This window comes from Lampetra fluviatilis, chromosome 1, assembly GCF_964198595.1.
Source record: "Lampetra fluviatilis chromosome 1, kcLamFluv1.1, whole genome shotgun sequence".
NCBI lineage: Eukaryota > Metazoa > Chordata > Hyperoartia > Petromyzontiformes > Petromyzontidae > Lampetra > Lampetra fluviatilis.
Genome location: NC_136275.1, coordinates 16077027 through 16097385, shown reverse-complemented (window position 1 = coordinate 16097385; position 20359 = coordinate 16077027). Strand labels below are relative to the sequence as shown.

The 20359-nt window shown below is 42.8% G+C and overlaps 1 protein-coding gene across 5 annotated transcripts in view; it reads left to right on the top strand.

Moving 5' to 3' along the window:
- Positions 1–20359, top strand: part of LOC144933143 (protein TANC2-like) — a 95398-nt gene that overhangs the window by 54230 nt on the left and 20809 nt on the right. For all 5 annotated transcript variants that reach the window (XM_078857769.1, XM_078857735.1, XM_078857744.1 and 2 more), the window contains 8 exons: positions 2602–2727; positions 6304–6336; positions 8147–8464; positions 8647–8789; positions 9681–9912; positions 10316–10482; positions 10752–11048; positions 17404–17738. In XM_078857769.1, the coding sequence (XP_078713895.1) occupies positions 2602–2727; positions 6304–6336; positions 8147–8464; positions 8647–8789; positions 9681–9912; positions 10316–10482; positions 10752–11048; positions 17404–17738 (1651 nt within the window). The remainder of the gene's footprint in view (positions 1–2601; positions 2728–6303; positions 6337–8146; positions 8465–8646; positions 8790–9680; positions 9913–10315; positions 10483–10751; positions 11049–17403; positions 17739–20359) is intronic.

The window sequence follows — 20359 nt, the reverse complement described above, 5'->3', positions numbered from 1 at the left end:
TATTTTTGGTGAACATTTCATAAAAAAGTAGACATTTCTCAGTGGCCTGTTGTATCACAGTGACCTTTTGAATTCCCCTCGCCTCAGCACCAACCAGCTTTCAAGTTTGTGAAGTCTGTCGTTCCACAATGCCTGTGTGGTGTCAGCTAGGGAGTGTGGTAATGCGTGATGGCATTTTTGAAGGTACTCTTTGTTTTTTTCGGTAAAGTCACGTAGGTATTTTTGAAGGTTTTACACCCCAACTTTCCATATATCTTTGAATGTCGATGCTACTACCACATAATTGAATGCAAGGGAATTGTATTCTTGAAGAAAACTTATTTTTGCGTAAAATCGTACAGCTGAGAATTTCACAGCTCCTCCTGCAGTTCATATGAAAAATGGCTCCCTCTGATTTGATGGGGTCATGTGGCATAAATAGAAGAATGCATTTTTGAAAAAAAAGCTTTCATAACATCGGAAATTGTAATATAATTTTAAGTTGTACCTAGTTCTTTTTGTGCAACAGACGACAGTGGAATAAATCTGACGTGTCAGAGCAAACACGATGTTGAGCAGTTAACATACAATTCTCCAACCTTTGGTGTCAATCTGAGAAGAGCCACCACATGACCGCTTCTGGAATGTCATTTTAGTTATGGGACTCCTGAGTGTTGGCTAAATGGCTAAATTACGTATGTTACACGAGAGCTGCCAAGTTGATGTACTGTAGGAAGTCTTCGAGCATTTAAACTCCGCCTGCCTCTATAGCTCCCCCCCTACCTTCCTATTTTTTTAGCTTCGCGATTTCCCCCCCTCCCCACATCTACCCAGAAACTCAACTTCCTTCTTTTGAGCAAGGGGTTGGGGGGTGGGAGAGACCTCTGGACACAAAGCTTGTTACTGCTTGTACACAGGCAGGCAAAATGTCTACAGGGTCGCCAGATAATAGAGGCTGGCGCAGGAAGTTGGATTTTTGAAAGAAACATGAGCTGCAACTTTGTGAGCCTTTTGTCTTATTACAGTAACGTGAGAATTTGTATGGAAGCGTCCCTTGTTTGACACATGGCTTACCCTCTCAGCATGAAGCATGTAAGTCATGTGGTGATGTCATCTGGTGGATATTGCTTTCTGGGTCTTCCCTGGGACTTGGAAGTAACTTGGGTAAGCTGGACTCTTGCGTGTTTGTGGTCAGCGATGCTCTGTGCGGTCTTGTTGTGTTGAAATCCTTCCTTGGTTGACGGCGAGCAAGTAGGATGCGGTCATCTGTGCAGATAGACTTGTTTGTGTTTTAGTTCCCCTGAAGCATGGTACAGTTAAACTCGGTGCCGCCGTACGTGGCAGCTGAAAACCCTTTAGCACTCGGTGTGGTCTCGGTCTTTGCGTGAGGCGGAACCACAGCTGAGCGAACTATTTTTAGGGAGCGGGAAGGAACGATAGAGATGGAAGCGTGGTGTGTAAAAAGTAAAATATGCTTGGGCATGTTCAGCGGGTGCTACGTGCAGCTAAATTGTTGTTTTCCGCTCGCGATTGTGTACTAGAAAAAGTATTGTTATTAACTGTTTCGCATGAATACGATGCCATTGAAGAATGGGCCATTTGGTGGAAGGGACATTTATGGATCAGGTTTTAGTGGAACAGTGATGTCCGTGGTCAAATTGTAATTAAAATGTTCATGAAAATGTTAGCCTCGAGAGAGGTGACCTTTAGACTTCAGAGAAGCTGGTAGCTTTCATACAATTGTGTGGCAGTTATAAATGTGTAAAGCCTCTACAACTTTACTGGAAAGTAATTATTTAAGTTAAAATTTATATTCATATTTTCTCATTCAAGTGTAATCCTGGACAAATCTTGGCATAACTTATTTTATACTCTATATTGTAGTACTGTACTTAAAAAAATGTACTCCACATGGTGAATAGCATGAAGTTAGTATGCAACAGAGTTTTGAACTAGGTGTAAAACATTCGGTGATGAACATAGTTCTAGATTTGAAGCTTTCGTGACTGCAATGATTCATATTCTCAGGTTTTTTCGGTAAAGTCACGTAGGTAAAACATTAAAAGTAATGAAAGTAAAATAAAAACAAAACAAAAATAAAAATAAAATTCACGACGTTTCGGAGGCGGAGACTTGTGTTGCCTCCGAAACGTCGTGAATTTTATTTTTATTTTTGTTTTGTTTTTATTTTACTTTCATTACTTTTAATGTTTTACCTACGTGACTTTACCGAAAAAACCTGAGAAGATGAACATAGTGTATCGCCTAAAATGTGGAAATGCAGCATCACATAAATATCCATGCAGATATTTTTGCCCAGCTGATGTGTTCAGGTGGTATTATCTTGTTCCCATCGTTGCTAGGAACATATATACATAGATACCAAATTTACAAAAAAAACTGGCATTAGATTATATTAACGTGCAGCAGCTCTATAAAATTAATATCCTTTAGAAAATGACACTGAGATGATCCTAATTTCTACAGAGCACAACATTTATATTTGGATTTTTGCTCAATGACCCGTGGTTTGCAACTTCCCTTTTTCAAACTTTGGCGTTTTATTTCCCCTACATGAGAAGTGTTCACCACTTGGTAAGGGACCCTTGTCTGTGCTGCCAGCCACGAGCTCTGCGCGGCTGGAGGACCTGAGTTTCCTGGATGAGCAGCGTGGAGTTCCGCTCCGCCCATCTATGAGGATGCCACGGCAGCATCTGGCACCTGGCCACCCGCAGCCTGACCACAGAGGTGAGTGGCTGGAATAATTCTGCCCCTTTGCTTTATTGCTAATGCCTTGTTTGCCAGGCTCTGCTACATTATTATTCGCAGACTTAGTCCCACTGCCCTGATGTTCGCAAAGCCATATTCAGCCACTGTAGCCATATGGCATTTATGGAATTTCTGCCTAATGCAGTGCTTAAAAGAACACATTGTTAGTGTTATCAGTACTTCTGTCTGTCAACATATATGTTATGTAAAGTTTGGTTGTAGATATGAAGGTAGGTCAGTTGTGACTAAAAGTCATCTTCAGATTACAATACTGCGCATATCGTTATCCATGTTGTGTTTGCACAAACTATCGCTAAAGTTGATATTTTAGAAGATGTCTTTTCCCAATCCCTTCTGTGCGCATCCTTGTAGTAAGCGTTCATATGCACTGGCACAGCTGGGTGATGAGAGGATGTATGTGGGACTATTTTTGGTTTGTTCAGGGAGAGACTGCCGCCTCTGAATTCTTGTCATTCTGCCAAAACATTGTAACGTCCTCGTCCACCTTGTGCTTTACTTTGCCAGGAGTTTTGCACAAAAAAATATATATGCGAGGAATATTTCAGATGTAGCCTGGAGCATATTTACAGAGGTATTGTAATCTCTTTCTAGGTATCTGATTGAACTGTTATACTTGTCAGGAGCTTACTCGTAATTTAGTTAAGTTTCCAGGTTTTTTTTTACAATTAGGTACTTGGATCAACTGTTAACCCATTGTTGTTGGTGTAGGCCCAATACCTAAGTCATGACTTGGGGTTTCCTTAATAGGTGTGCATCATCATGTCAACTGTGAACATGATTTTCAAAAGTGAAACACGATGTTTAAGATATTACACTGGCCGAGTGTGGAGTTGAACATTTTTTAAGTTTGGACATTCGTTAATACATTTTTTAAATACCTTTACCCGTGCCAGTGTATTTAATGTGTTGCTAGTTGCGTTTAAATTCTTTGTGGATACTATTAAACACAAATTATTGGGGGAATCATGGCGATACCAGTTTGTTTATGTTCCATTGCTAGCTTTCAGGGAACGCATTGGACAGTGTAAACAAATGAAGTCATTATGACTGAAGATAGATTTAATTACAGTAAATTAAATTAATGAGAACAACCACTGGCAGTATAAACACTTGTAAGTAGCATGTTTTGGAAGAGATATCATCTTGTAGCTACACACTAATGTGATGGAATGTTATGAGAAAATGCAAGCAAAAGGAACACGTATTTTACATCGTAATTAAATGTCATCTCAGTTAATCACATTTGAGCTGTGTTCCAATGATGACCTTTGCTGGTAATGAGATTGACGTGTACATAGCAATCAGAAGTTAAACAGACAGCAACATTCCTGTATGTAACTTTGTTGCACACTTAAAATGTTGATCCACGTTACAACTTCGCTGTTCCTATTTTGCAATAGTTTCACGTTAAATTTCGATTTAAAGCTTTCGTGACTGCAGGGATTCATCTTCTTGGTTCTTTCGGTAAAGTCACGTAGAAGGGAAGTAATAAAATAATAATAATAAAACATAATAAAATAATTCTCACGTCCTCAGGTTAAGAAACCTGAGGACGGCTGCTTGCGTTGTGGTCGAAACGTCGTGAGAATTATTTTATTATGTTTTATTTTTATTATTTTATTACTTCCCTTCTACGTGACTTTACCGAAAGAACCAAGAAGAGGAGTTTCACGTTACTAAACTGATGCAGTATACTCTGGTATTTGTATTTGATCATTGGTAACATAGGGTATATAGGCTGAGGCCTAACACCCACACCCACTCCTCTTGCCTGCATGATTGACCGAGAGAGATCACCCAAGCTTGGCAGGGTATCTAGGAATGGAAATGCGGCTGTGATGCCTAATAATATAACACAGTGTTTCGCTTTGTATATAATAGATAAGGGAAAATTGGGAACATGTCAGTATATTTACAAAAGCTGAGCTATTTTTTGTCCATTAAAAAGAGGATTAATCCAGTTTAACATGTAGGCTTTATACATGATACATCTTAATGCTATTGCACATACCTAAAAGCCACCATGCTTGAATGTTTGCCTTTTCATTGCCTTGCCAAAATATCACAACAGTCGGCCAATCATATCACTGTTGCACATGCAATAAGAAACATTTTGAGGAGAGTTTGAACAAAGTTGTGTTGTAAGTACACACCTAACTTTCATTCCAGTGTTACAGCCCATGATGAACAAAGCGACTTGGACAAAAAACTTTGTTGTTAGCAAAAATGATTCCGGAAAAGTTTCTCCCCCTATATGTGTAGACTGGCTGTTGGAACCAACAAGCAAACATTCCGGGAACATTATTTTATTAGCTATTGTTGAGAATACTCTTTGGTTCTTTCGGTAAAGTCACGTAGGTAAAAAAATAGAACAAAATAAAAATAATATATCGCGACGTTTCGATCGCAACACAAGCGGTCGTCCTCAGGCGGAAAAAATAACCCAGCAGTGGAACTGCTGAACCAGCGAGAGAGCTGTTACAACAAGGTTATATATGTGGCGATGGGCCACATATATAACTTTACAAGAACCAAAGAGTATGGATTCCTGCAGTCACGAAAGCTTCAAATCAAAGAATATAAAATAATTACAAAAGTTTTTCCTTGACAAAATAATACAATTAGCAGTAGATAAGAAAAAAATTGTGTCTTTGTACCACATCGTATTTTCTTTAACATTACGGAGTATAATTGGGTACAACTAAATCATTGGGATTTCTGTCATGGATTCTGTAATATATGCTCTTCTTTTCAATGTACGACTATAATTTGGGGCCCAATTTATTTTTCTGAAATACATTTTACATAACAAAAATACCATAATGAAAATAAATACAAATCAAAAAGATATCCTAGTTTGTTGAAAGTGCTATGAATAAATGTTTTACTTCAATGTGCGTTTGAAACAAAAGATCTCTTCAACGTTTGCATTGAGAAATAAGAGCCGTGTTGTGAATTATTTAACCAGATCGGGCTTTCAGCGCGCAGAGCTGAGCTGCACAGAGCTGAACCACGCAGTGGCAGGACCTCACGCGTGGCAGGTGGCACGGGTGCTGACGGATGCGCCCAGAATAAAAGCTTGTTTTACAAATCATGAGCACCACAAAGCAACCAAATGCTGAGCTCAGATTGGAAACTCGGCCCACTTGTGTTGCATATGCCATCCTTATAAACAAACGACATGTTAAAATATCAGGCACTGTTAAGAGGCATAGAATGTTAACTGCTTGCTCAAAAATAAATATAAATACTTATTTTATTCACAATTCCAATTCTGCGGGAATGTATATCTTAGAATATTTTTTTGTAAATAATATTGTTCTACAATAAACTGCTTACATTTCACATAAACACAATGTGCTTGACTGATCTATTATATACTACATATGTACTGTTTTTCTTATTTTTCAAAACCTATCTACAAATTCTGACTTATAACACTTACTGTTCTCTTGTTTTTTTTATGTTTTCATTTTGACAATGTTCTGTTAATTCTCCTTGCATGGCTACATCTACCCTGCATTCTGCCTATAGCTCCCAGAGTGCAGTCCTGGCTAAACCACTCAAGTAAGTGCTGCTCTCTCTTTTCATTCCTCTTACATGTCTGTGTAATTTCAAGAACAAAGTGGGTAATTCGTTTCAGAATTGTGTTATGTTTGTTTTTTAATCTACTTCAAAATACATCTATGTATTTGTGGCATGGACTGTTTGTACAAACCTATAGCCGACGACAGCAATTCTGGCACATCAGCATCTATTTGAATAAATTAGACGTTGATTTGGAGCTTTCGTGACTGCAGGAATTACTCTTTGGTTCTTTTGGTAAAGTCACGTAGAAAGAAAAAGAAATTAAATAACAGCATACGACGTTTTGATTGCAACACAAGCAATCATCATCAGGTACGAATGAATGAGAAAACAAAACTAGTAAACTTAGAAATATAATGTAATACAACACAGAGAGTCGGCTAACATAAGTCAACTCCCTACCTGGTTGATTACATTCTTCCAAAGATTGCTAAATTTGAGAGAGAGACAAAACAGACACGGAGACACATAGACAGACACATAAGCAGAGAGAGATAACACAGAGACACACACATAGGAACACAGATAAACAATCAACCAGGTAGGGTGTTGACTGTTATGTTAGCTGATTCCCTGTGTTGTATTGCATTATATTCCTAAGTTTACTAGGCTTGTTTTCTCATTCATTCGTACCTGATGATGATTGCTTGTGTTGCAATCGAAACGTCGTATGCTATTATTTAATTTATTTTTCTTTCTACGTGCCTTTACCGAAAGAACCAAAGAGTAATTCCTGCAGTCACGAAAGCTCCAAATCAAGTTTGAACCACCTCTTCGGGGAGGATTTAAGTTTGTTTTCTCTCTCTGTGTCTCTGTGTTGTCTCTCTCTGCTTGTGTGTCTGTCTTTGTGTCTCCGTGTCTGTGTCTTGTTTCTCTCTTAAATTTCACACTTAACTTCTAATTTAACAATCTTTGGAAGAACGTAATCAACCAGGCTATGCGTTAATTGTGTGTTGACCGACTCTCTGTGTTGCATTGCATTACATTTCCAAATTTTACTAAGTTTGTTTGATTAAGTGTGTTTTATCGCTCTCTCTGTGTCCTTGTGTTGTAGCTCTAGTATTTCCTGCAGTCACGAAAGCTCAAAATTTCTCATTGACATGCTAATTCCTCCACCCCCCCCTCTCTCTCTGCCCCCTCTCTCTATTTAAGGCCTCGACACAGAGGCGTTGTTTCTCTGTGTGCCTATGTGTGTGTCTCTCTCTCTGTGTCTTTGTGTTATCTCTCTCTGCTTATGTGTCTCCGTGTCTGTCTTTTGTCTCTCTCTCAATCTTTGGAAGAACGTAATCAACCAGGTAGGGTGTTGACTGTTATGTTAGCCGACTCTCTGTGTTGTATTGCATTATTCGTACCTGATGATGATTGCTTGTGTTGCAATCGAAACGTCGTATGCTATTATTTAATTTAATTATCTTTCTACGTGACTTTACCGAAAGAACCAAAGAGTAAATTAGACGTTTCGGCAACATTCAGAGGTTCATAGTCTTCATCAGTCTGACATATCACAGTAGCGACTGCCATTCCGTGGCCCAGCTCAGTACTCAGGAGACCACATGGCAAGGTGGATGTTGAACTGGAAGTGAAAGGTGTGTACATAACCCGAAAGATGTCTCATGAAAATATAGGCTGACATGCCCCAACTTGTTGTCGACATATTCCCACCCAGCTGCCTCGCCTTGTATTCAAATACAATTAAAAAAATAATGACAAATAAAGCCGTTTTAGCATTTTTGTTGAAATACATTGTACACAGTGTTATGTTTTAAAACCATTTGCTTGTGGCGTGCAGTGCGATTTGCGCCATACAAGCCGCCGGACATTGCACTGAAGCCACTGCTCTTCGAGGTGCCGAGCGTGACCACCGATTCTGTGTTTGTGGGACGGGACTGGCTGTACTGCGAGCTCGAACGGCAGCTGGCCACCAGCGTGGATGGCACCAGGGGCACGGGCACCAGCCCTGATAGGAACACCAGCTGCAGGGGGGCTGTCGTCGTCGGGGGAGTCGGCACCGGCAAGACGGCCATTGTGTCTCGGATGGTGGCCCTTAGCTGCCACGGCACGCGTATGTGGCAGATCGCATCTGACAGCCCACGCCTACAGCACAAAAGTGAGTGATGCATCTCGGTGTCAATTCATTTTTTTCTCCTCTATTTTTTAAATTCCATTAATTGTTCTATTTTTCGGGTCAATGGCCAAATAGTGTCATTTGTGTTACAGATAGTCAGTGTGAAATGGACCTGCTGATTTAATTTGCTGAAAAAAAGGCTTCCTTTTGCTCTCTTGGCACAGATCCACACCTCGGCAAGGAGCTGCCGCTGGGCCAGCCTCCGCCTACCACAGATGGCATGCGCTTAGTTAGCCGTGGAAGCTGCCCAAACACGCCGGAGCTGCGCTGCAGGCCCGAAGAGGCTGTGAAAAGACTTGCAGCTCAGGTGCTGTGCCACACGTGCAAGCTAAACATGGGGTGTAGACACCGAACACATGGTGTACTGTTTCACTTAGAGAAATACAAAATATTTTATTTTAGAGTGTATGTATACTCGTGCAGCTAGAGCTTGCTTTAAAAAAAGTATGTTTGAAAGTTATTGAGTCTTACCCCTATCTTGATTTTTAAAAAGGCCTTTTTGCTGTTTTTGGCATATTTTAAAATAGAATGCATTGCCGAGAAGGAGTCGGTGACGTGCGAGCAGACTGCAGGGAACGGGGTAAATGGGGAAGCTTGTGTTCAGACTGACAGCTGTCCTGCGTCATATTTTATTTCCATTTCTGCATTTGGCCTTTTACCACAACTATTGCATAACATGAGGCACAACCGGTAGAATTAGCAGAAGAATGTAATTTTACATGCATAGAAACCAAGCATAATATGATCATATGAACCTTATTGTGGGACCCCGGGGTCCCGAATAAACAGAAGTAAAAACGTAATTAATTACTTATTTTTTGGTGGCTCCATCCCACCACGCACATAAACGCCGCGACCCACCTGGTGTGGATCATTCTGTTGTCATGTCGTCCAAGCGCAGCCAGAACGAATGCGCAGAAGAAACAAAACTTTGATTAGGGCATCGTGTAGAGTTCGTCGAGAGGAATAGATTGCCGTATCATTCGCCTTCACCAGACATAAAATGATGTCGCAACGCATGTTATGTGTGAGCCGGAGGCATATGGGACGAAGGAGTCCTGAAATAATGCAATAATAATGTGAAAACCTTTCATTGCCCACTGCTGAATGAAGACCTTGCCATGCTGTGTCATTCATGGTGGTTGTTTGCCCATACTTGACCTTGCCGATCAGTCCTTAACTTCACCTTACATTGCAGGTGGTGGCCTACCATTACTGCCAGGCCGACAACACATACACCTGCCTGGTGCCAGAGTTTGTGCACAGTGTGGCGGCGTTGTTGTGCCGAGCCCCGCAGCTGGTGTCATACCGGGAGCTGCTGTTGCGGGAGCCACACCTGCAGAGCCTGCTCAGCCTGCGCGCATGTGTCCAGGACCCCTCAACTGCCCTGCGTAGAGGGGTCCTTGAGCCGCTGACGGCACTGAGAAGGGGTGAGTGCTGCACAAGGACACTGCAGGGGAAGCGTGTGTTTGGATTCATCTCTTGCCAAACGTCATTCTACTTAGTAGTATGTAATGTTGCTGCAATAGACATCAAACATACTTGTAATGTAGTATCTGTTGTGCAGAATATGTACGTATGTATGTTGAATATTTTTCACTATACGTAGTCAACCATGTTAATCTGAGGTCCATGCATGTGGAAGTTTACAAGTCTATAGATCCTTATTTAGTAATAAAGTGCTAATTGCCATTTTGCATAATCCACTTCATGCAACTGAGATTATGCGTATTTTAAAAATATGCATTAAATACTGTGTCGTGGTGGTAAGAAAACCTTGAAGTAAGTATCCACGCAATAACAGTTACCATTACTTGTGCATTTCCATTGCAGAGCGGAAGATCCTAGATGAAGATTTCTTGGTTCTAGTGGACGGACTCAATGAGGCTGAGTTCCACAAGCCTGACTACGGGGACACCATTGCCTCCTTCATCACTAAGCTCCTCTGCAAGTTCCCTCCATGGCTCAAGCTCGTGCTGACCGTTCGAAACAGCATGCAGGTGCTGGTTATTCCGAGGCTGTTTTATTTATGCATTCAGTAGGAATGAGGACATTTAACATGTATAATCAAGTTTTTTTGGCCACCTGGCTTGTCGGAAAATGTTATGTATTTATTCATGGGATTTAAAAAAATACATTCACAAACCTAAAGTTTGGTCTGACAACCAACAAATATTTTAAGTGGTATTAAATGATTTTGTTTTCATTTGTGTATACATCTGTTTATACAATGCCATGTATATCAATGTGATTTTCTTTCCTTTGCCAGGAGGTGACGAGCTTATTGCCATTCACCACCATCCAGCTAGACAGCGCCAGTGTGGCTGGCGGGGCCGTAGACATGGGACTTGTGGAACGAGACCTGCAGGCCTACGTCATGTATCGTGTCAACGGAAGCCACGAGATTCAGAGCAACATTGCGCTGAGTGGACGGCCCGATGGCGCGGCGCTGGCTAAGCTGGTCTCGCACCTGTCCTCTTTGGCACGCGGATCGTACCTCTTTCTTCGTCTTACCCTCGACCTCATAGAAGAAGGACACCTCGTGTTGAAGAGCTCCGGCTACAAGGTGATGCACTGACTCGTCATTCTCACATTCAAGACTCAGGGAGTGCTTGTTGCCTACAAATGATCTTCTGCCAACCCTAGATATTCGTCGCAATTGGCACACAGCCATATTCTAGGTGTATTCCTGGAAGAGGTCTGCAGCCATTTAAACATCTGTTCACGACAGAATATAATAATTTAATAAGCCAAACATTTGTGCAACGTTGAATGACTCGTCTCCACTAATCGGAGCTATAGTTACATGGAATGACCTGCCAAGAAGGATCAACATTGTAAGAACATTACCTATGTTTAAGTCTGCCTCCTCTTTTCTGATTTAAAAATTATTGACGTATTACAATTCTTTTTATGTTTTACTAAAATTTTAATTATGAGTGGCATTGGAAACTGCCTTGTGTAATAATTTCGAAAGTTTATTTAGTCAAATTAAACTGCCACAGAAGAACATAAAAATAAATATTGATTTGAAAATAATGAAATATCACGTCTAAAAATGGCAAAATATTAAGTCAGAAAACAGTGTGGTTATTGGCCCTGGATGTAGTATAATCTGTGCCGTTGGGAATGCTTATTGATTATACATCTTATGTATTTACATTACACAGGTCAAACTCATTGTATTATACTGGTAGGAACCTCCTGGTTACACCAGCCCACAGGGGATTATTGTGTCAGTCCGTCGTGCAGGGAGGGGCTGGGTGGGGAGGGAGGGGCTAGGTGGGGAGGGTGGGGTGGGGCTGGGTGGGGAGGGGAGGGTGGGGAGGGAGGGGTGGGGCTGGGTGGGGAGGGGCTGGTCACCCCGTGGTGCCCTTATAAAATTCAACGTTTAACCTACTCACGCCGGCTTGTGCCCGCCCTCACAGTCGGGCATATTTGCGGAATACACCACGTCGCCGTTGACCTTGGCCATGTAACTTAAAAGTATTCATGTTCAAAATGTGAAGGATTAATGTGAGTTTAACACGTCAGCTTTTGCGACTACTTATGATTACAGCAGTGCATACTGTGGTGGTACCTGCTTTCACCTACAGCAGTGCATACTGACTGTGGTGGTACCTGCTTTCACTACAGCAGTGCATACTGACTGTGGTGGTACCTGCTATGAATACAGCAGTGCATATTGCTGTGGTGGTACTTGCTATGATTACAGCAGTGCATACTGACTGTGGTGGTACTTGCAATGATTACAGCAGTGCATAATGTGGTGGCACCTGCTTTCACTACAGCAGTGCATACTGACTGTGGTGGCACTCTTAAGATTACAGCCGTGTATACTGACTGTGGTGGTACCTGCTATGATTACAGCAGTGCATCCTGACTGGTGGTACCTGCTATGATTACAGCAATGCATACTGACTGTGGTGGCACCTGCTTTCACTACAGCAGTGCATACTGACTGTGGTGGTGCCTTGCTATGATTACAGCTGTCTCGGCCTCGCTGTGCGCTGCGTTGCACCGCTATCAGAGTAGTTAACCTCGCATCCAATAAACCCTCAGAGCCAGGGTGAACATCCGACTCCAAACGTAATTTATTGAATTGAACGAGGTAAAACTGATGGAAAAACACAGCACAGATACACCGTCTGTTAATACTTGGAAACATCAACACAATGCATGAACACTACAGCATCACAACATTGTCCTAGATAACATGTTTCTCAACAATAGATCCTGGATGGACCAGGCACCCACAACAGCACTGAACAGCTATACAAGAGAACAAGCTACTGTGTTAAACAAAGGCACATCGTGCAATCATCACACTGCACCCCAGATGTACAGCACTGCATATAACACTGCACTATGAATGAGACATTTCGTCATCCTTGCTCTCAAGATCGCAATATAGTTACTTGGGTACAAGTTTGACTCGACTTATTAAATTACAAGTGACATTCACAATAAGGCAAGTTGCAGGCTTTGTTGTTAACTAGGCCTCGTATTTATCATAACAATTTAACAGCATTATAAAGGCATTTACAGCATTATAACGGTCATTGTAACATTATAACAGCATTCCCAGTATTACAAGAACATCAACGAACTTACAGACAATGTTTCTTAAAGTCCCACAATGTACAATTACAGCTGGCTTGACTGGGACGCGATGTGTGCCGCCACCTTGAACTCTGTGTAATGGTGGACCCCCAGCCTCGTGGCTGAAAGGCTGTCAAATTGGAACTTCTTGGTCACGTGACCAAACTCGGCATCAAAAACAGGAAATTCTTGTGTACACACGCCCCCACTCCTCCCACGGAGCAAAACACCTACCGTGAGGCAGAACAAAAGCAATGCATATTGACTGTGGTAGTACCTACTATGATTACAGCAGTGCATACTGTAGTGGTACCTGCTTTCACTACAGCAGTGCATACTGACTGTGGTGGTCCTGCTTTCACTACAGCAGTGCATCCTGACTGTGGTGGTATCCTGATATTGCTACAGCAGTGCATACTGACTGCAGTGCTACCTGCTATGATTATAGCAGTGCATACTGACTGGTGGTACCTGCTATGATTACAGCAGTGCATACTGACTGGTGGTCCTGCTTCCACTACAGCAGTGCATCCTGGCTGTGGTGGTATCCTGCTATTGCTATTGCTACAGCAGTGCATCCTGACTGTGGTGGTATCCTGATATTGCTACAGCAGTGCATACTGACTGCAGTGCTACCTGCTATGATTATAGCAGTGCATACTGACTGGTGGTACCTGCTATGATTACAGCAGTGCATACTGACTGGTGGTCCTGCTTCCACTACAGCAGTGCATCCTGGCTGTGGTGGTATCCTGCTATTGCTATTGCTACAGCAGTGCATACTGACTGTGGTGGTATCCTGCTATGACTACAGCAGTGCATACTGACTGTGGTGGTACCTACTTTCACTACAGCAGTGCATACCGACTGTGGTGGCACCTTGCAATGATTACAGCAGTGCATGCTGACTGTGGTGGTACTTGCTATGATTACAGCAGTGCATACTGGTGGCACCTGCTTTCACTACAGCAGTGCATACTGACTGTGGTTGCACCTATGATTACAGCAGTGCATACTGTGGTAGTACCTGCTATGATTACATCAGTGCATCTGTGGTGGTGCTTGCTTTCATTACAGCAGTGCATACCGACTGTGGTGATACCTGCTAATATTACAGCAGTGCATACTTTGGTGGTACCTGCTTTCACTGCAGCAGTGCATACTGACTGGTGGTACCTGCTTTCACTACAGCAGTGCATACTGACATGTGTGACCTGCTATGATTACAGCAGTGCATACTAACTGTGGTGGTACCTGCTATGATAACAGCAGTGCATGCTGACTGTGGTGGTACCTGCTATGATAACAGCAGTGCATACTGACTGGTGGTACCTGCTATGATAACAGCAGTGCATACTGACTGTGGTGGTACCTGCTATGATAACAGCAGTGCATACTGACTGGTGGTACCTGCTATGATAATAACAGCAGTGCATACTGACTGTGGTGGTACCTGCTATGATTACAGCAGTGCATACTGACTGTGGTGGTACCTGCTATGATTACTGCAGTGCATACTGTGGTGGTACCTGCTTTTACTACAGCAGTGCATACTGATTGTGGTGGTACCTATGATAACAGCAGTGCATACTGACTGTGGTGGTACCTGTTATCACTACAGTAGTACATGCTGACTCTATAGCAGTATATATCGACTGTATAGCACAAACTACTAACCTGACAGAGTGCCGTGGTGAGGCCTAGTCACGTCGTTAGCCCCCGGCCTCGCCTAGATTGCCCAGCCGGCCGAGGTGGCGCACCTTGGCAGGCTGGGGGCTGGGCCGCTATCCCCCCCCCCACACCATCCCTCCGCCCGCGCTACAATAATACTATCTAACCGCTATAATATTAGTGTCTACCGACCCTATAGTAGTAAGTGCACACATTGGGGTGGGGAGGGGGGGAGAAGAAGACATGACACTTTGATGAATTTACCTCAGCGTTGTGTGTATTTTTTTTTGCATTTTGAACGCGAATGAGAAATCACCCCCCCCCCCTCCACAGATGATGCGAGGAAATAAATAAATAAATTTCACCACATTGTACATTTAACTACTTCTAAGTTGACGGATGGGAAAATGGAATAGCGCTGGCTCACCACAGGGCTTACGGGGTGGAACCTGACTACTTATTTGTAAACGTAAACCCCACGGTTCGCCAGCCAAATTCTTTGCAAGTTTCGTCCAAACACGGAGACAGACGGGCAGGCAAAACATGACTTTTATAGGTAAGATGGGGTTATTTGGTCATAGTAGCATATAGTGAATGTGCATTGGCATTAAATACAGCATCACTAAGCGGGTAGGATACTCACCTGCGTTCTTCATTATGATGTGTGGATTTTCTTGCCACGCCTAATGATCTTCAACATGGAATATACTCGAAGCACTCAACGTAATCTGATATTTGTGTAATATAATGCCAATATAATATGTATTGTGAGGTTTTTTTTATACTATTTATGATTTAAAGAATATTATGGTGAAAGAATAACCTTAAAGGCACACACATTCAAAAGTTGGAGAAATTTTGAATGAACCATGTAAGTCTTCTGTATTCATTCCTCCCACCTTCGGTGTTGCTGTCTATAATGTCCAATGAGCTTCTTCCGCCATTTCACCACAATTCAATATTTATTTGTTACACGTAAAATGCCATTTTAGCCAGTTACCCAACTATTTTTGGAGACAGTGGCCCACAGCCACTGACAACAGAGTTACTGTTGGGGTAGAGAGGAGCCCAGCCAGCAGCAAGGCAGGAAATTTGAGGCATAGATTATTACTTTTAATCATACCATACTAAATTGTATTTAATTGGTTTACATGACTCCCTCCAGCCACTAAAGGCACTTCAGTTACCACAATATACAAAAAACACCCGATTCTTGAATTCAACCATGGTGGCAGAGACTCATTACATGCATAACATGCACAGCTTGTGAATTTTCTAGCCAGGTTAGAGCCCATTGAGACCAACATCTCTTTTACAATGGAGACTTGCAAAATCTACGTGCCTCCTGCGTGCACTCTTCATACATAATGGTGGAATGGTGGTGCAGTGGTTCACACATTCCAACCGAACAATGTTATATCCAGCTTACCTGTTATGAGCAGTATTCAGAATATGTATTCTGTAGTTTACACAGTACAACCCATACATATGCAAAGCTTATGCATTTGTACAGTACATGTGTAATGACATGATGACACCTGCTGGCTAGAAAAGGGAAGCACGGGTACAGGCACCGCTAAAACAACATCCAATCTTAAAGGGAGAGGTATCTGGGGCAAAGGAAATGGGCAGGGTTGGCCGAGATGCTCCGGGAACCTGCTCAAAGGTTCCACGATAGGGCGTGGCCAGAGGCGGAGCCTAGCCACGCCTGGGGAGATATAAGCGGAGGCGGACAAGGGCTTGGGGTTCATGTGTGGAGTCTTGGGTCCGGACTGCGTCGCTACTCGCCGTCATCCGGCCACGTGGAAGATCTCCTGCAGGCTTACATCACCCTCCTCAGCACGCCACCAGCCAGCGGCGTAGCCGAGTGTGGACGGTGGAACTGCGCCGAGTGATCGGCCGTGTGTGTGTAGCCAGTAGAAACGCTAACATCTAAGTATTGTACTCAGAGTGAGAAGATAAGGTTGGCCTGTGTTGTGCCCGTATAAGAATAAAGAAGTACCCTTTACATGACGTGTCGCAGAAGTCGCTCATTACACATGTGTAGTGAAATAGCGCTGACTGTTGTACAGCAGCTGCAACTGCAGGTGGGCACTTAGCGCACGGCCGCTGAGCATATACGCGGGTGTGCCGGCAGGGCGGAGGAACTGGGGCAAGGGTCAGAGTAGACCTTGTGGGTAAGCCCCTGGAACCCTCTGGTGGGTTCGAGAAGGGAGACATGGCTAGCGCGGAGCCAAGCCGCGCCGAGGTGAATATAAGTAGCAGAGAGCGAGGGCTCCGGGCTGCCGGTTCTGGGATTGGACTCGTCTCGTCATCGCTGTCGTTGTCGCCGCCCTCGTCACTGCTGCCTTAGCCCAGACAGAAGTTGGCTGTCCCGGTCGATGCTGTGAGTGCAACGCGGATAGGGTCGTGTCTGGGACGGGTCGTGAGGCAGCATGGTCATGAGAGAGAGGGGGCCCCGAGTGGTCGCGTGAACTCAATAACAATAAAAGGGGAGGACAGTGTCTCCTGCGACCACCTCGTCTCCGACTGAGTGTGTGTGCGACGCACGCCACCCGCACGCACACAAGCCTCGAGTAAGAGAACGAAGAGGAGACGCACGACACTACACGTGTATCTCCCCTATCCCTCTGCTAATTTTTTGACAGGTGCTCCCTGTCTCGCTGTCGGAGGTGTACCTGCTTCAGTGCAATCTGCGCTTCCCTTCGGGGGCAGCGTTTTCCCGGGCACAGCCACTGCTCTGCGTGGCACTGGCATCTCTGCACCCGCTCGCTGACGAGCAGCTGCTGCGTGCGCTCGCGGCTGGATGGGTGACGGGGCCTCGCTCGGATGCCGTAGCTGCGTTCACATTTGCCCTGGAGAGCGTGTCTCCCTTCCTGGTGCGGCGGCGGGATGGCACGCGCATGTTCTGCCACCCCTCGTTCCGCGAGTGGCTCATGTGGCGGCCCGAGGGCGAGAGCACCAAGTTCCTCTGTGATCCCAGGTGAGACCTTTACCTATTGATCTATGACTGATTGCCTACTTCGCTTCATTGTATCAAACTAATAGAGTCAAAATATTTTTTAAAAGTAAAGGTGCATCCCTGCAATTGCTTGTTCACAACACTGCTGGCAGAAGGGCCTACATTATAGGGAGCTGTAGAGAGCCCCGCTCAAGGGTAATTTGGAAGACTTTTGCCACACAAGCCAGACATCTTGGTAAATATGAGAGTACTATAATATACCATACCTGTGAACCCCTAATCAGTGCCCTCACCTTATTACAGACCAATTCAGACCTTATTGGTCACCCCGTGCTCTTATAAATCTTAACGTTCATCCTACAAAGTCCAATCACAAGGGAGAAACCGAGACAAAAGCTTGTTTGCCCGCATTGAATACAGTTAAACCGTATGGGTTGATGGGTATGATTATACCCCCACCACAGAAAGTTTTCAGTCAGACCAAATTTTATGGTACGCATCATGGCAATATCTTACCTATTAAAGAAATGTTTTGTCTGTCTGTGTGTCTGTGTGTCTGTCTGTCTGCGCGGGGGTACCTTGAGACGTTTTTAACTGACCAACTGTGGGGTTTACGTATAAAAAAAAAAGTATATATATACACATTGGAGAGTAATGGTTAAGTATATTTTGTATCTTATTCTGCTTCTTAACATGACAAATAAGATTAAATTAAATATAAAGTACTTTTTTACTAAAATATTTTATTTCAATATTATTATTTTTATCCTGCCTTTGATATTATTTTGAAAAAATGTAGCTTACTGTACATCCGTGAAAAAGAACTTCATATCTCATTGGATTCCTCCAGCCTAAATAAAGATTGTGATGCTGAAAAATAATGACGCAATAGGTTGTTCAAATTGAATAAGCCTATACATATATATTTGCGCTTAATTTTGATGTGTTTTATATTTGCAACAACATTTTGTATATATACAGTCAATAGTGCTGTCCGCTATTGCATTTCTTCGTTATCCATCAAAATAAAAAGCAGAGAACTTTTGATAACCGACCTGCAGATGGGCTATGTGAGCACTTATGTCTCCCATCTGGCTCCCTAAGTGTGTGTCCCAAATTACCAGCCCTTGTGCCAATAGGGGTCCCTCTAGCTCACGGCAAGTCGCACGACACAGCATATGCAAAAGTCAAAATGTACAGCGATGTTTTTGTGAATATGTACCGTTCTCTTCTTTAATAAAAAATAAAGCAAATTGCCACCTAGTTTGGCAAGATGTGAATCTGTCCTCATTTTTAACTGAATTATACTTTCTCTAAATTAATAAGTACACAAATCCAAATCCATAGATATTTGTTTTGTCACCATTCTTTGCAGGCTGTTGAGTTGCAACGGTTTAATAAACGTAATTAACCTGACACATTTTTTGTTCTGTGTACACGTTGTGCCATTATCAGCCAGTTTGGAACTATCAATGATATCAAAGGCAGCAACCAGTATATAATGGGGGTTGTAAGCTGTGAGTTTATGTGATCAAATGGTCATTAACAGGTGGCACACAGAGCGATACCAAAATTGATAACTACTGAGGTTGACCCAGAGTTTGATGGCTCTTTTATTTCTGAACCGACAAGGTTATACAATGCAATATATTGAAATAATGCTCATTTCTGCAATAGATCAACACTCATGCAAAGCGTGAGTACTGTGAGTCTTGTGAAAATAATTGTGGCAATTTAGGCAAGTTGGAGAGAACAGGCCCCAGGTTATAGTGTTGAAATTTAATTTATGGGTATGCATGCTTCATCTGTGTAATGTCTCTTTAACCCTGACAGACATAATTTAATTATCATCATAAGCCTATTTGTATAATTGAGAACACCTTGTCAACTGGGGGAAAAAAATCAAATAAAATGGTGCAGTATTACACTAAACATGCTCTCACAATAGTTTTTTTTCATAAACTTTGTTTTACATCATTATTATCATCAGTTATGTTCTATCCATTGCTGAAGGATTTCCAACGTCACCACTTCCCACGGATCAGCAAATTCCACAGTCCATCTCGCTTGTACACACATGCTCATCTCATCACTTCATCTTAGTGGTTTTGAGCAGGATCCCTCATTTGGCACCCTTTCCATCACCACGCTTGCCCATCATCCCTTCTCGTGATTTGTTAGCTTTGGCACTCACGTTTGTCTTTTTCATCGCGTTATTTTTTCCCCATCTTCAGCAACTATAATGACACCAACAAAAGAGCATCAAAGGCTGTATCTACTGTGAAAATTTGCCGAGACTAGCTAGAGACAGAGAATTGCAAGAGGAGGCTCTTGCCTAAGTGATCAAAACCTCGATGAATCTGCGGTCTTGGAAATTTCTGACAGAAGACAGCTGTTTAAGTCGTGGGTTATACCGAGATAGGTGAAGCATTTTGAGTGGGAGTTGCTCCTGGAGTGTGAAGCCTTCAATGGCCTTTTTGTTGGTGCCATAATCAACATTGAAGGATATTTTTTTAAACTGCATTGGAATCGACCCCTGAGAAGCGATGACACTTTGTAAATTCTATGAAGTCTCTACGTGAAATGGTTAAATTATTTTTTACAACGATTTGTAAATCCACTACTGAACGAAGGCTTTTCCA